A 17,548-nucleotide genomic window follows, 5' to 3' on the forward strand; every position below is an offset into this window, starting at 1 on the left:
AACATGAAACAAACACAGAAGTGCTAGAAGAACTCAGTCAGTCAAGCAGCCTCTGTGGAAAGAGAAACCAGTCAACATGTCAGGTTAGGGAGCCTTCCCTGGAACAGAAGTGAGGTAGTAACTATATGGAAATTAGGGCAAATTAGGTGGCAAGGAGCATGAGGTCTGACTATTAGAGGCATTTTGTGGAAAGAAAGTGCAAAAGGACATAAGCCTAATAACAGTTAACAATGAGGGAAAACTATTCCTACATTTCTGAGGAAGGTTTTCTTAAATATTTGATTGGTGTCTCTTCCTCAGACTCTGCTTGACTGAGTTTTCAGCAATTTTTAAAATTCACCTTTGAATTCATTTTGGATCACTCTCTCATGGATGTCAAGGAATGGGTAATAAAAGACCATTTTAATTACCCATCTCTCAACGTCCATGATGGTGGTCCTGGGCCACCTTCTTGAAGCACTTTAGTCCTGATGAAAGTGCTTCTGTGGTCCTATCAGGAAGGGAGTTCCAGTAATGACATATTTCCAGATCAGTATGGTGAGGCAAACTGGTAAGTGGTGATGTTCCTGAGTAATTGCTGTCCTTACCCTTCACCTCTGCCAAGATAATGGGATTGGGAAGTACAGCTGCAGAAGCCTGGGTAAGTGCAGTCCATTTAGTAGGCGGTACATTCTGCAACTACAGTGAATAACTGCCAAAAAGAATGAACGATCAAGTTGATCATCAGAGTGGCAAGCAAATGGACTGTTTCATCCTGAATGAAATTAAGTTGGTTAAGAGCTGTTGGAGCTACACTCAACAGGCAGCTGTTATCCTCCTGACTTATGCAGACATTGGGAAGCCTTTGGGATGTCAGGAGGGGAGTCGCTTGCTACAAGATACCCAGACTCTGAGCTGCTTTTGTAGCCTGAGTATTTACTGTACGTAATTGGTTCATTTGACTTTCTAGATATTGAGTCAGGGACTTGGAGATGGCAATAATCAGACCCTCTGATTGTAAGTAGTTCAACTGTTAAGAGTATTACTGTAATAATGTGGATTGACAGTTTATCTTAATGTTCCAATTGGCTAAGCAACAGACCACGCTGCATGTAGATAGAGTTTGCTACTGCAGGAAATGGACAGTTGATGTTTCAAGTAGAGAATATTCATCTGGATTTTCAACAGACAGTAACTAGATAACAAGTTCAGGCACAGACACAAAGTGATGCTTCCATTTTCTAGCCCAGCAATCATGGAGCTAACTTAAATCACAATTCTGGTCATCTAAAAGCTGAAACCTGCAATTATTAGTTTAGAAATTTCCAGAAACAGAGAGAATGTACATTTAATTATTTAATGAAAGACAGAAAATAAGGAAAATCAATTTGGGAGCAAATTTGTACTCCAATCTAAACACAAGATTTCACATTATTCAAGGCATTATAGTGACAGACAATGTATGATTTCAAAAAGGGTTTAACTTCTTAAAGCTTCTTACCACACTCAGCCACACAGTTGACTTCTCAAGATGCTTCTCCCTCTACTGATCACAACTGGCTCTGTGCAGCAGACTTCCAGAAATATGTCCAGCTGGAGCTGGTTATTCTATACTCCATGGATACAGTATGTGTGTTCTGAGGTCTTCAAAACTCTCACATCTGTCTGACTAAACCTAGGTTACTTAAGAGTTTTTAAAGGATGAAGAGGGTCAGGCAAGGAAATGGAATATCATCCCCTACTCATCCTGAGCAACTCCAAAGCAACTGCCTGGGTAGCCCCACATGCCCCCTGCCTGGGTAGTGAAACATCTGTAGGGGGTTCTCAATGACAATAACCCAAAGTGATGGTTTTCAAAAGTGTTTAAGACATTATGTTTGAAGATATAAGGTGACTGCAGATGCTGGAAGCTGGTGCAACAAACAATCTGCTGGAGGAACTTAGCAGGTCGAGCAGCATCCGTAGGGGTGGGGGGAGAGGCTGGGGTAATTGTTAATGTTTCAGGTCAAAGCCCCTGCATCAGGAATCGCGAGTGTGGACAAGAAACAAAAGTTCATCAGCTGTTGTAAACCAGTGTGAGCAATGTTTTGACCACTGTCTGAGCTGAAATAGTCTCCCCTCAGTCTACACAATTAATCCAGGCCACAAGCAGACTGCCTCTCCTCTGGCCTCTATCCCCATTCTCCCCACGCCACTCCATACTGACCCCACACTGAGAGTCTCTGACCTGTGTGATTGCACTACCACCTAGTGGGGGGAAATGGCAACTGCGGAAGCCTGGAAAACTCAGCTGGGAGGGCAACACCAGGACTAAAAGTTCTGCTCTACCTAGTTAGTTACACAGCACATAATGGGCCTTTCAGCCGACTGGGTCCAAACCAATTGTCAACATGCACTAACTTCATTTTATTCTCCCACGACCCACCAGCTCTCTGCAGATTCCACCTCTCATCTTACTTCCTGAGGGGGCTCTGGTCATTCAGAGTCTGCAGTACTATGCTGCAGATGTTCTACGACTCTGCAGTGGCCAGCATTCTGTTCTACACTGTAGTCTGCTGGGGCAGCAGAGTGAGAGCAGCTGACACCAAGAAGATCGATAAGCTCGCCAGGAAGGCTGGTTCTGTCCTGGGGGTGGAATTAGATTCCCTGGTGGTTGTGTCTGAGTGGAGGATGCTGCAGAAGCTACAGAGCATTATGGACAATCCCCCTCAACCACTCCATGACATCCTGGACAAACAGAGGAGCACCTTTCGTAACAGACTGATTCCACCAAGGTGCACCACTGAACACAACAGGAGATCCTTTCTCCCTGTGGCTACAAGACTCTGCAACTCCTCCTCAAGTATTTAAGTATGTGGTTTCATTACACATCTGTGTTTTGCACTATTATTTTTAATGCACATTTTGTATTCTTTCGTACCTCAATGCTTACATTTTGTATTTTAAAGTATGCATTTCCAACTGAACAACCTTGCAACAATAATTTCCTTCAGGGTAAATAAAGTTTTATCTTATCATCTCCATCGTCTTAAGGACATGGGAGGAAGCTGCAATAATTAAAGGATACCCCATGTAGCCACAGAGAGAATAACAGCAGCCCTAATGGCAACAGAATGATAGCAGTATTTGGTTCATTGAATCCATTATTAGCTGCTCTTCCACAAACCTATGCTTGTACCCAAAAAGTTTAGCATTCACATTCAAGCCAAATGTTGTAGTACAGTCTGAAGCTCAGTGCACCCAGATACATGTTTCTGATCTCCAGTTTGAGTAACTGACTTTGTCCAGATGTTCCTGCAGGACACGTGGGTATTAGTAAGGAACATGGGAACAATCCACTGGAGGAGCTATGAGACACTGTGCAACAGGCACCTAGTGTATAATAAGCTGGGATCGAAGTTCCTGCTTTGCCCTATAGGCTGTGAGTTGTGGAGGGTGGGTGTGTGTGAGTGTGGTCAATGCCAGCAAAAGAAAGAGAAATAAAAACAGCCTGCATCACACAAGAATACAAAATCTAAAGCCAAGGCATCAATGAATTTTGAACCAAAAAAGTAGAATTAAAGCTTCTCTCTGAATGCCTTCTTGGAAAAGCTCCTTCTCCTGTTGCTGTAGTGATCTTGATAGTGTCCAAGTTTGGAAAGGAAGAGGAAGTTACCACCTTTAACTTCATGTACAGTTGCTTGAGCATACCATGTTGCTGGCTGTCTAAAAGTGGACAGTATTCACCTTCACCAATGAGCATTCTTTTCCCTTGCTACTTGATGGAGGAAGTCTGTGTGGCTGGCGTACAGTTTCTGCTTCTCCTCGATATCCATCCACTTTACCGCACCAGCATCGTCCCCAGCTTGAAGGTTGAGCTTTCCTACACTGTCACCTGAAGCAAGACAGAAGCCAAGTAACACTACAAGGTCATTAGGAGTCAACTGCTAGAGGGATGAGACCGACTGTGTGGTCTGTTACTTTACGTACTAATGTGGAGAAAGTTATTAATCAGACTGCGTGAGTTTGTTCACGTAACTGTATTCAGAGTGGACGTGGTTACTGGAACCATGTTCAGGGTCAGTCATTTACTGTAAAGAGCAACACACACAAAATGCTGGAGGAATTCAGCAGCTCAGGCAGATCTATAGAGAAGAATAAACAGTTGACATTTTGAGCCAAGACCCTTCATCAGGACCTTGAGTCCTTGGCCCAAAATATCGGTTATTTCTCTGTAAAAAAAGCAACTCTGATCATTAACAAAAATAATGATCTGGTCTTAAGTTCACTGCTTTCTCTAGGACTCTATTGTGATCCAATTAGCTATGATATTGCTGAGTTACTAACATTGACTACAACATGACCTGGGAAGTTCTAATCAAGAGGAAGAAAATTGTAAGTTAAAACCTCCATTCTTTCAGTTGCAACTAAGTCCAGAGGTTGAACCTGATTCCACAAGTAACAGGCAGTCTGAGTCCTCACAATAAAAAATAACATTTAAATTTACTCCTTGCAGGGACCACAGCCAAATCAGAAATAATTACCTGTCTCATCGTGGAAATTCATGGCGACAGTTTCCATCCAAGCATTATCAGTGTTTCGAGGATCATCAACATATCCTTTGTACACCTAAGGAGATGGAAATCTCACAGTCAAAGTACGCTTATTGTCTAGGTATGTAGTGTATATGTATCCATATACTACCTTAAGATTCATTTTCTTGCAAGAAAATAAAGAAATACAATAGAATACATGAAAAACTACAAATAAATATAGACTAACAAACAACAAATGTGCAAAAGATATAAGGCTCCTGTACCTCCTGCCTGATAGCAGCAGCGAGTAGAGAGGGTATCCTAAATGGTTAGATGGCTGCTGCTTCCTGCAACATGTAGATGTGCTCAATGGTGAGGAGGGTTTTACCTGTGATGGACTGGTCTGTATCCACCACTTCCTCTTGAATTTTGAGAAGTATCATTTAAAGGGACATTTAGCTTGGATTCTAGCATCGCTGTCTCACTTGCCCATTGCACTGAGATTAATTAATGAAAGCCTTGGCTACCAGGAAGTAAAGTGAGGGGTGGATAAACCAGTGAAGAAACAACAGGGAGCAGAGTGAGTGTCTATCAGAATCAGGGATAGCATCACTGGCAGCTGGATTGAAATTTGCTTTGTGGCAGCAATACAATGCAATATATAGTAATAAAAACTATAAATTACAATACACAAAAAGATAAATTAATTAAGTAGTGCATAATGAGAGGAAAAAATACTGAAGAGGTGTTCATGGGTTCATAACCCATTCAGAAACTTGATAGTGGAGGCTGGTGGCCTTGAAAGAGCTGGTGAGGTTTGCAGCTTTTTCCAATCCTGTGCAGTGGCCCCTCCATACCAGGCAGTGATGCAGCCAATTAGAATGTTCTCCATGGTTACATCTGTAGAAACCTGCCAGTGTCTTTGGTGACGTGCCAATTCTCCTGAAACTCCTAATGAAATATAGCCACTGTCATGCCTTCTTTGCAATTGCATCAATACGTTGGGCCCAGGATTGGGCCTCAGAGATGTTGACACACAGGAATTTGATCCTGCTCTCCCTTTCCGCTTCTGATCCTTGATGAGGATAGTGCATATTCCTTCAACTTTCCCTTCTCTATGTCCACAATCAGTTCTTTGGTCTTACTGATGTTGAGTGCAAGGTCGTTGCTGTGAAACCACTCAACCAGCTGATCTATCTTGCTCCTGTATGCCTCCTTGTTATCATCTGAAATTCTACAGGCAATGGTTGTATTGTCAGCAAATTTATAGATGACATTTGGGCTGTGCCTAGCCGCACAGTCGTGGGAGTAGACCAGTGTACTAAGCATGCATCTTTGAGGTGTGCCAGTGTTGACTGAGGATAGTTATTTCCAATCCGCACAGACTGTGGTGTCACAGTGAAGGAGTCAAGGATCCAGATGCAGAGGGAGGTACAGAGGCCTAAATTTTGGAGATTTTTGGTTAGAACTCAGTGTTGAACGCTGAACTGTAGTCTATAAACAGCAGTGTGACATATGTATTACTATTGTCCTGGTGATCCTAGGCCGAGTGGAGAGTCAGTAAGATTTAATTTGTAGTAGATAAGCAAATTGCAGTGGGTCCAGGTACTTGCTTAGGCCGGAGTTGATTCTAGCCATGGCTAACCTCTCAAAGCGCTTCATCACAGTAGATGTAAATGCCACTGGGTGATCAGGAGACAGGACCAGAATCAGAATTAGTAATACTAGTATCTGTTGTAAAATTTGTTGTTCTGTGACAGCAGTACATTGCACTACATAATAATAACTATAAATTGCAGTATAATGTGTATCATAGTTACATTAAATAAGTAGTTTCAAAAAAAGTATTAAGTTAATTTCATGGGTTCAATGTCCATTCAGAAATCCGATGGCAGAGGGGAAGAAGCTGTTCCTAAAACATTGAGTTGTGCCTCCTCCCTGATGGTAGCAGTGAGAAGAGGGCATATCCGGTGTGTTGGGGGGTTCCTTAATGATGGGTGCCACCTTCTTATGGCATCGCTCCTTGAAGATGTCCTGGATGCTGAGCAATAGTTGTTGAGACAGACCTCCCTGCTCTCCTTGGGCACTATTATGACTGTTGCCATTTTGAAGCAGTGGGAACCTCCGACAGCACCAATGAGAGACTGAAGATGTCCGGGAACACTCCCACCAGTTGGTTGGCACAGGTTCACAGAGGCCTGCCAGGTACCCCATCGGGGCCTGATGCCTTGCGAGGGTTCACCCTCTTGAAATATGTTGTGACATCAGCCTCCAAGACACAGGTCACAGATTCACCGGATGCGGCAGGTATTTGAATAGATGTAGTTTTACTCTCCCTTTCAAAGTGAGCATAAAGGGCATTGAGTTCATCTGGGAATGAAGTATCTCTGCTATTCATGATGTTATGTTTTGCTTTGTTGGAAGAAATGGCCTGTAGACCCTGCCAGAGCTGACATGCACTGGATTCTGTCTCTAACCTAATTGGAATTGTTTTGTCATTTTAAAATAGCCTCCCATAGATCATACATGAACTTCTTGATCACTTGAATACCACAGATGTAACCCACAGCAGACTACAAGTGTCCTGGTTCATCCATAGCTTTTCATTTGGATCTCCCCTCAAGGGCCCACACTCACCCACACAGGTTTTGATGAAGTCAGTGACAACTGGTGGTGTACTCATCCAGACTTGAAGATGAATCTGTGAATATTGTCCAGTCTACCAGCTCAAAGCAATCCTGTAAATGCTCCTCCAACTCCCTTCACCATACCTTCTTGGTCTTCACCTCTGGTGCTGCGGTCTTTAATCTCTGCCTATGTGTTGGGAGTAGAGGTGATGGGACTTTCCAAAGTGTGAACGTGGGATGATACGCTAAGCGTTCATGATGATGTGTTGGCTCCTCAGGTGATATGCTGGTGGTGGTTGTTCACGCTGGCCTGGCTGAAATCTCCCACAATGACAGGGAAGGCATCAGGATGCACTTATTTCTGTTTGCTGATAGCATTGCCTATCACTTGCGAGCTTGGACTCCTGGGTTGTTCCCTCTTCTTCCCCAGTTCTGATGAAGGGTCTTGTCCCAAAACTTTGATTGTTCATTCCTCTCCACAGATGTTACCTGACCTGCTGAGTTCCTCCAGCATCTTGTGTGTGTTGCTCTGGGTTTCCAGCATCTGCACAAGAAGGGGGAACAATCTAAGAGTACAAGCTGGCAAGTGTCAGGTGAAGTCAATGAAGAGGAAGATGGATGGGTGTTGGAGGGGGATGAAGTGAGAAGCTGTGAGTTGATAGGTGAAGAAGGAATCTAATAGAAGAATAGAATGCATCATAGGAGAAAGGGAAGGAGGAGGGGCACGAGAGGGAGGTGATGGGCAGATGAGAAGAGAAGGGGTAAGAGAGGAGCCAGAATGGGGAATGGAGAACGTGAAACTCTTTAATAAACCAGGTTCTCCAGGCAGGGCTCTCCACTATGTTAGAGAATAATTGATGCAGATTAATCACTGCAATTAATCAATGACCATATATCATTGTATTGCATGACCAGCAGATGGGTTTCATGTAACGTTCCCTATGTTTGTATGTATTATCAAGGAGAGCAATGGTAGGTTTACCACCCTTACACACTGTGTAAGCTGACTGGAAGGTTGCTTCCTGATAGGGGTTCAGTGTAACATGCTTCAGTTGGTCTCCAGTTGGTCTCCAGCCCATCTCAAGAACCTGCTGACATTTAACATACAGATTCAGCTTGGAAAAGGTATGGAAGCTGGCAGGAACACATTGGAGCTGTACCCTTGCAAGAATCAACCACACTGGTCCAGATTTAACAATTTCCTCTAACCTTCCCCAATATTGTAGTTCAAACTTTCCAATAGACCAAACATTGGCCACTGGAGCAAGCCAAGCAGCATCTGTGGAGGGAAATGGACAGCTTAGATTTTGTGTCAAGACCTTCCAACTAAACTCAACTGTCTACTATAACAGGGCCGATAAAATTCCCAAACATCCATAGAGAATGCAACTTTATAAGCGTGCTCTCAATAGAATGAGAGCATTATAGACTTCCCATCTGTTTACCTTCCATGTGTTAGATCAGAGACTATAACACTAACCAACTCTCCAGCTTGAAACAGGGAGTTAATTAATTCTTTCACTTTCTGCTTCTCGGCTTCTGATAGATTTAAGGAGTCCAACGTTTCCTCTCCAAACTCTCGTCTGAGTGTAGCTGACACCTTCTCGCCAGGGTCCACCATTCCCTGTCAGGAGACAAAATGCAATTCAGCCTCAGAAAGGGTCTATAGTTTTCACTCCTGTCCTAATCAGTTATTAATCCAACTACTGAAGATACTAATTCACCCTGCATAAACAGTCTCCAGACAGGCTAACTGAAGCCAGTGTTTCTGAAATAGCAATCTTAGATTCAGCATTACGTTCAAAGCAGTTTAAAATGTTCTCTTCCCTAAGATTATACCTGAAAATGATCATTGCTAAGTCTAACAATGGGTGAGATTCTTAGCACAACACCAGCTTGTGCTGAGGGCTCCCATTTTTCAGGGAATTGGCTGGGGCTTCCTGAGCCACTGAGGCTATTTGCCAGAAGCATAAGAGACTTTTATTTCTGTTGTGTGAGCTACAGACAAAACCAAGTGACAGAGATTTTTTAAAAAAACACATGATTGCCCTTTCACAGAACAGTGCTGTAGGTTTGAGGCAATATTTCTTCCATATTTGCTGAGTCATGCAGAGAGTTGGACCAGCATGGAGTGTTTGCCAGTGCTGCTCAGGGAGGTTTAAACTAGATGTGCAGGGGGCAGGGATCCAGATCCAGAGGGTTGGTCAGAAGGAGCATGGGGTTAAATGTGTAGAAGGTTTGGGTGATCTTGAGAAGGTCATCAAAATTCAGGGTGCAATTAGCCCGATGGAAGTTCAAGGAGCTGGGTTAGGTACAGTAGACAGTGTTTTAAGCAAAGAGAGGAGGAATGGGCTAAGAATTCTGTACTTGAATGCGCATAGTGTCAGAAATAAGACAGATGAGCTTGAAGCTCAGATGAAAATGGGGAACTACGATATTGTTGGGATAACGGAGACATGGCTGCAAGGGGATCAGGCCTAGGAATTGAGTGTACCAGGGTATACGTGCTATCGTAGAGACAGAAATATGGGAAGAGGGGGTGGGGTGGCCCTGTTGGTGAGGAATGAGATTCAGTCCTTAGCAAGAGGTGACTTGGGAACGGGGGAAGTAGAGTCTGTGTGGATTGAGCTGAGAAACAGTAAGGGTAAAAAGACCCTAATGGGTGTTGTGTACAGGCCCCCAAACAGTAGCGTGGATATTGGGTACAAGTTGATTAGGGAGTTAACATCGGCATGTGCTAAAGGTAATGCAGTCGTTATGGGAGATTTCAACATGCAGGTGAACTGGGAGAATCAAGTAGGTGCTGGACCCCAGAACAGGGAGTTTGTGGAGTGTCTAAGGGATGTATTTTTGGAACAGCTTGTGCTTGAGCCAACCAGGAACGAGGCTATTTTGGACTTGGTGATGTGTAATGAACAGGAATTGATAAGTGATCTTGAAGTAAAGGAACCATTAGGAAGTAGTGATCATAACATGATAAGTTTTTATCTACAATTTGAGAGGGATAAGGGCAGATCAGAGGTGTTAGTGTTGCAATTAAATAATTACGGAGCCATGAGGGAAGAGCTGGCCAAAGTTAAATGGGCGGATGCCCTGGCAGGAAAGACAGTGGATCAGCAGTGGCAGATATTGTTGGGCATAATACAAAAGATGCAAAAGCAGTTCATTCCAATGAGAAGGAAGGATTCAAAGAGGGGGAAGGGGCCACAGTGGTTGACAAAGGAAGTCAGAGATTGTATAGCATTAAAGAAAAAGAAGTATGACAGGGCTAAGATGAGTGGGAATACAGATGATTGGGAAAGTTTTAAGGAACAGCAGATCTTAACTAAAAAAGCAATACGGAGAGAAAAAATCAGGTATGAGCTCAGTCTAGCCAGGAATATAAAAGGGGATAGCAAAAGCTTTTTTAGCTATGTGAAGAGAAAGAAGATAGTTAAGAACAATGTTGGCCCCTTGAAGAATGAATTGGGAGAAATTGTTAAGGGTAACAGGGAAATGGCAACAGAATTTAATGCGTACTTTAGATCTGTCTTCACCAGGGAGGATACAAGCAATCTCCCAGATGTATGGATGGGCCAGAGTCATAAGATATCAGAGGAATTGAAACAGATTGACATTAGGAAAGAAACCGTGATGAGTAGACTGATAGGACTGAAGGCTAATAAATCCCTGGGTCCAGATGGTCTGCATCCGAGGGTTCTAAAAGAAGTGGCTCAGGAAATTGCGGATGCATTGGTAATCATTTTCCAATGTTCCTTAGTTTCAGGATCAGTTCCTGAAGATTGGAGAGTGACTAATGTTATCCCACTTTTCAAGAAGGGAGGGAAGGAGAAATCAGAGAACTATCGCCCTGTTAGCCTAACGTCAGTCGTGGGGAAGATGCTTGAGTCCATTATTAAGGACGAAATATTGGCATATCTTGATGGCAGTAATAGGATTAGGCCGAGCCAGCATGGATTTACCAAGGGCAAATCATGCTTGATTAATCTGTTGGAGTTTTTTGAGGGTGTAACAAGGATGTTAGACGAGGGTAAGCCAGTGGATGTAGTGTACCTAGATTTTCAGAAGGCATTCGATAAGGTGCCACATAGGAGATTGGTGAGTAAAATCAGAGCTCATGGCATTGGGGGCAGGGTTTCAACATGGATAGAAAACTGGTTGGCAGATAGAAAGCAAAGGGTAGCAGTGAATGGGTGTTTCTCGGACTGGCTGGAGGTGACTAGTGGGGTACCACAGGGCTCTGTATTGGGACCACAGCTCTTTACGATTTATGTCAACGATTTAGATGAGGGCATTGAAAACTATATCAGCAAGTTTGCTGACGATACTAAACTGGGTGGCAGTGTGACATGCAAAGAGGACGTTAGGAGAATACAGGGAGACTTGGATGGGCTGGGTGAGTGGGCAGATACTTGGCAGATGTCATTCAATGTGAATAAATGTGAAGTTATCCACTTTGGAAGCAGGAACAAGAGGGCAGAGTATTGTCTGAACGGTGTAGAGTTAGGTAAGGGAGAAATGCAAAGAGACCTAGGAGTCCTAGTTCACCAGTCAATGAAGGTGAATGAGCAAGTGCAACAGGCAGTGAAGAGGGCAAATGGAATGTTGGCCTTTGTTACAAGGGGAATTGAGAACAAGAGCAAGGATGTCCTTTTGCATTTGTACAGGGCTCTGGTGAGACCACACCTGGAATATTGTGTACAGTTTTGGTCTCCAGGTTTAAGGAAGGACATTCTGGTAATTGAGGAAGTGCAGTGTAGATTCACTAGGTTGATTCCTGGGATGGCAGGGCTGTCTTACGCAGAGAGATTGGGCTTGTACACGCTGGAATTGAGGAGATTGAGAGGGGATCTGATTGAGAGGGGATCTGATTGAAACATTTAAGATAATTAAAGGATATGATAGGATTGAGGCAGGAAATATGTTCCAGATGTTGGGAGAGTCCAGTACCAGAGGGGATGGATTGAGAATAAGAGGTCAGTTATTTAAAACAGAGTTGAGGAAGAGCTTCTTCTCCCAGAGAGTTGTGGAGGTGTGGAATGCACTGCCTCGGAAGACAGTGGAGGCCAATTCTCTGGACGCTTTCAAGAAGGAGCTAGATAGATATCTGATGGATAGGGGAATCAAGGGATATGGGGACAAGGCAGGGACTGGGTATTGATAGTGAATGATCAGCCATGATCTCAGAATGGCGGTGCAGACTCGAGGGGCCGAATGGTCTACTTCTGCACCTATTGTCTATTGTCTATTGGTAGTGTGACAGTTAGCGCACACTATTACAGTGCCAGTGACCTGGGCTCAATTCCCAGCTCTGTCTGTAAAGAGCCTGTACATTCGCTCTGTCACCATGTGGGTTTTCTCCGGCTTCCTGCCATATCCCAAAGATGGGTTAGAAGGTTAATTGGTCACCCAAGTGTAAATGGGCACTGTGAGCTCATTGGGCCAGAGGGGCTTGTTACCGTGTTGTATCTCTGAATACAATGAATAAATAAAATGTCTTTTTTGAACAACAGTAAAGGAAAATTTAAAAGGCATGTAATTTTAGGACAATTGTTCACTGATCACTGACACTGGTATTTTATAGCAATGTTCTTGGGGTGTATGGGGTGTCTAGGAAAGGGTTGAGCCTTTGTGAAGGGGCTTGTCGTGTCCACTCTGGGGCAGCTCACTCATCTTTAGTCCCCACTAGACACTCAGCTCTCATTTGTGGCTTCAAGTTGCTGTTTGTTTGCTACTGCAGCCACACCACTTTGGTAGACCACTTTGACAGGCAGGTTAAACTAATTAAAAAGTTAGCCGACAGGCCTCATACCCCAGTGAAAAAGGGACACGCCTGTCCTAGCTTGCAAAGTCAGCTCCAGCAGACTGGGTGGATTAGATCAACAGTGGAATCCAACGGCCAGGAGGGTTGTTCTGCAATTCTCCATGGAGAGCGAAGGGCATAATAAGGCACAGAAGTAGTCTTGGCCATCCACAGCAACCAAGGAAGGCCCCAGTTGTGTTAATTACTTGTGCCACTGGACCCAGACTTCCGAAAGAGTGGAACTATCCCAGTGCAATGGCTTTCCCTCTTTCAAGACTTTCCCGCACAGGTTTCTTTGTGCAATTCACTTGAGACATCTAATCGTCATCCTCGAATATGAAAGACAACCAATTAATCATTTTAGGACGTGGTTGGTATGAAGTTAATAACTCCATCATCATTGTACCAGGATGCAGGAAGGTGAAGAAGATGGGTCCTTGCCTGTGCCAACATCCCCCTCCACCTCCCTTGGGCAAGTCCCCAGGATCAGTGGTTGATTTGCACAATGGATGGTGTGAGGGGGAAATGAAAATATCTCAAGCACAGATCCTCAAAGTAATTAACATAAATAACTAAATGCTGGAAGGATAATTCCAAGGCAGTGAAATCCTATGGTGTTGTAGAATCATGTCCTGGTAAGGTTTGGTGGCTCTGTGAACAAATGCAGCAACCAGGCAAAGGACTAAACTCTATTCCTTGGTCTGCGCTGCGTCAGCTATGACGACATCAGAGATGCTGCAGTTGTGCTTGGGTGCTCCTGACCCTGAGTCTGAGCAGGGCAGGGTTCCAGCTCCTTTCACAGAAGCAAGTGTGGGACTGCAGAGACTCCATTCATATGGCACTGTCAGACAACTGCCGATTCCCACCAAGTACCATCAGGGTGCTACGATAAGGATAGTGGTTAGCGTAACGCTATTATAATGCCAGTGACTCGGGTTCAATTCCCACCACTACCTTGTGCATTCGTCCTGTGACCACGAGTTCTTCCACCGGGTGCTCTCATTTCCTCCCACATTCCAAAGATGTACAGGTTGGCAGGTTAATTGTTCATGTTGGTGCAATGGAGTGGTGAGGGCTCATTGGGCCAGAAGGGCCTTTTACTGTGCTATATCACTAAATAAACAAATAAGACAGCAGTCAGGTGAGGTACCGAAAGAACACGACGTCAGAAAATAGGCCACCATTCACCAAAGAAGGATGACATAAAATGGAGACAAGAAATAAAAAAGCAGCAACAAAAGTGCCCAGAAGATGTTGTTAGTCTAAGCCATCACGGAACACCTAGAACGTGAGTGAAGCCAGTGCTCATATGCTTACCCCAGGAATTGCCCATTCCTTGTTGTCTCTTCTGCAAATTGCCACAAACTGCAAGATTGGCTTCCCAGAGCAATTGTGAATCACCGTTTTTCCACCCTCCTTCTTCCACCTGGAAAGGAGTAGGAGAGAGCAAGAGAGGGAGAGACAGAAAACAGGGAGAGGCAAGAAGAGTCAAATGCACAGCAAAAGCAAGATACTGAAAATCTATCACCATGCACTGTCAAATCAACAGCTACGTAATACTGTTAAAAACATTTGATAGTCCAAAATATACTCTTTATTACTAAAATCTCTCTTTAGAATCTCCATCAGAAGGCAAGATGAAAAGTATTTTCACTAAAGACTGGTGTATGTAGGAGCTAACACACTTCTCTTTCATTTGTTTGGAGGACATTGGATATCTAGCTACATGGTGTGGTACGATGAAGTCCTAGCTTTTATCCAGTGTTGTGTTAGCCAAGAGCAGACACATCAGTAACAGCTAGCAGTCTAATCAACCTTGCGATATGATGACAACAAAAAAAATTATTGATTCAGGTCAGCATCCTTCGATCAGAACAAAGAACATTAAAAATTACATGTTTTAAGTTGCAGAGTGGAAGAAAACAAAGAAAGTGTCTGTGATAGGATGGAGACCATAATAGTCTTTGCATCAGCCAACCTTCTATTCATGCTAGTATCCTTTCTGTAATATCTTATCTTGTTAAGCAGCCTCACATGTGGCACCTTGTCAAAGGCCATCTGAAAATCCAAATTCACAACATCCAATGATTCTTCTTTGTCTATCCTGTCTGTTATTTCCTCAAAGAATTCCAACAGATGTCAGGCAAGATCTCCCCTTAGAGACACCATACTGACTTTTGCCTATTCTATCATGTGCCTCCAAGTATCCCAAAATCTCATCCTTAATAATAGACTCCAAATCTTCCCAACCATTGAAGTCAGGCTAACTGGCCTATAATTTCCTTTCAATACACATGAAATGCTGGAAGAACTCGGCAGGCCAGACAGCATCTATGGAAAAGAGTACAGTTGACTTTTGAGCCAAGGCTTTTCACCAGGACTGGAGAAAAAAAGATGAGGAGTCAGAGTAAGGATGTGGGGGAAGGGGAGGGAGAAACACATGGTGATGGGTGAAACCAGGAAGTGGGGAGGGGTGAAGTAGAGAACTGGGAAGTTTGATTGGTGAAAGAGATACAGGGCTGGAGAAGGGGGAAGCTATTAGGAGAGAACAGAAGAAAGAAAAGGGGGAGGAGCACCAGACGGAGGTGATGAGCAGGTAAGGAGATAAGGTGAGAGAGGGAAATGTGAATGGGGAATGGTGAAGGAGAGGTGGGGGGCTCTACCGGAATTTAAGAAATCTAACTATCAAGTCTCCTATTGCTATCGTTCTCCTTGACTTTAGCCTTTCCTGCTGAAACTCAGAGCCACTGGCCAGACAGCTGCTGCTGTGCCCTGATAGGTCATTCTCCTCCCCCACCCCCCCAGCAATATCCAAAGGGGTAAACTTGTTGTTGGGAACATGAGTCACATGAGTCGTAGAGCCCTGAAAATGAATCCATAGATTGCAAAGTGTGCCCATTTTGGAGAAGTTTTCCCTCTCTCTTCAACAGTAGTTCTGAGACCTTCCTCTCACTGCTCCACCTCTGTGGCTTCACCTGCTCATGAGGTCTTCAATGATGTTCTTATTAAGATTCTGACCTGATGCAGGGTCTTGACCTGAAATGTCAACAATTCTTTTCATCTGAGAGATCCTGCCTGACCCACTGATTTCCTCCAGCGGATTGTTTTCTGTTCAATTTCACTGTGGAATCCTGAGAATTGTACTGTGCCTGGCAGGCAATCTGCATTTGTTTTCTGTGATGTAGAGGAGAACACAATCCTCTGGACACAGTATTTAATGGTGTACTGTAAATGAGTGGCTACTTCAGTGTTTGAGTGGAAATTAAGAGATAAAAGGGCAGATGTAGAAACTCCTGCAGTTGCATGGTAATGTGCCATTAATAGGAGATCTGATGTAAGGAAAGAGTCCTTGGTAAATGTTAGAAGCGTGTAACACAAAATAAGAGAGGGAGATGGAGAGTGAAAAAGAGAGAGAAAGGAGGGTGGCAGGGAGGGGGAGAACAGATACAATGGAGCCGAGTAAACTCTGAAAACAAATACTGGAAGCAAAGTGAGAGGTTTAATCAGCATAACTATTACCTTATAATGGAGTTCAGATTTAACTGAATGGCAGAATTGGCACAAGGGGTCAATTTCCTGTTACTGTTCTAATGAGGCTCTTTGCAAATACGAGTGAGTGAACTGAGAGGTTACATTTCAATACATTACTTTACATTAATTTCAGAATGAGTTATTTTGAAATATAGAGAGATCTGTAAAGTGTGTCTTAATAAACAAATGAGGTAGCACACACCTTGTCACAATGGGGTCTGCTGCATGATTAGGGCCCCATCTTCCCAGGAGTCCTCGCCCTTTCAATCCAGTCCGTCCACAAGGATTCCTAAGACATAGAATAACATGGAGGAGCACCAATTAAGTACCTCAGCCAACACTGGCAGCCAGTTTAAACAGGCAACCCCAAACTAGCACAAATCAAAGGAGAGTACAGGCCCTTTAGCCCACAATGTTGCGCTAATCTTTTAATCAAGATCAATCTAACGCTTCCCTCCCACACAACAGTTTTCTTTCATCCATGTGCCTGTCTAAGAATTTCTTAAAAGTCCCTGAGGTATCTGTCTCTACCACAACCCCTGGCAACATGTTCCACACACCCACCACTCTGTGCAAAATAAAACTTAACCTGACATTCCCCCACGCTTTCCTCAAATCACCTTAAAACTATGCCCGCTCATGTTAGCCACTGCCTCCTTTGGAAAAAGGCACTTGTCACTCTATCAATGCCTCTTATCATCTTACACACTTCTATCAGGACTCCTCTCATCCTCCTTTGTGCAAGGAGAAAAGCTTTAGCTCACACAACCTTTCCTCATAAGACATGCACTCTAACCCAGGCAAATCTCCCCTGCGCCCTCTTTAAAGTGAAACTGTTTCACTTTTTTCCTTCCTTCCTTACCTAACTCAACCTTGCTTTGCCTTTCAGTATCTCACAGTCCACAGGAAGGTGCCCTGCTGTCACAGCAATTTCCACAATGCTCCATAAGCAACTCTGGAATGACATATGGCTCCTCTCTCTTCTAATAGAGTTTGTATAACATCATTCAGTGCCTTCCAGTGGAAATACACTGAAACATAGCAGTTCTCATCAAGATGAAAGGTGTTATGAATTGGGAATGAACTAAAGCATT

At 43.7% G+C, this 17,548-nt stretch overlaps 2 protein-coding genes across 2 annotated transcripts in view; one reads left to right on the top strand and one right to left on the bottom strand.

The window, feature by feature from the left end:
- Window positions 1-10,426, top strand: part of LOC132404267 (uncharacterized) — a 504,471-nt gene extending 494,045 nt beyond the window's left edge. Inside the window, exon 2 of the transcript XR_009515479.1 lies at window positions 10,351-10,426. The gene's annotated coding sequence lies outside the window, so the exon portion shown is untranslated. The remainder of the gene's footprint in view (window positions 1-10,350) is intronic.
- The window catches only part of LOC132404268 (ADP-ribose pyrophosphatase, mitochondrial-like), a 29,101-nt gene continuing 12,875 nt past the window's right edge, over window positions 1,323-17,548 (bottom strand). The window contains exons 4-8 of the mRNA XM_059988413.1: window positions 16,657-16,743; window positions 14,241-14,349; window positions 8,601-8,744; window positions 4,503-4,587; window positions 1,323-3,853 (exon numbers count right to left, since the gene is read on the bottom strand). Of these exons, the coding sequence (XP_059844396.1) occupies window positions 3,708-3,853; window positions 4,503-4,587; window positions 8,601-8,744; window positions 14,241-14,349; window positions 16,657-16,743 (571 nt within the window). The 3' untranslated portion in view covers window positions 1,323-3,707. The remainder of the gene's footprint in view (window positions 3,854-4,502; window positions 4,588-8,600; window positions 8,745-14,240; window positions 14,350-16,656; window positions 16,744-17,548) is intronic.

Source organism: Hypanus sabinus, chromosome 13 (assembly GCF_030144855.1).
Source record: "Hypanus sabinus isolate sHypSab1 chromosome 13, sHypSab1.hap1, whole genome shotgun sequence".
Taxonomy (NCBI): domain Eukaryota; kingdom Metazoa; phylum Chordata; class Chondrichthyes; order Myliobatiformes; family Dasyatidae; genus Hypanus; species Hypanus sabinus.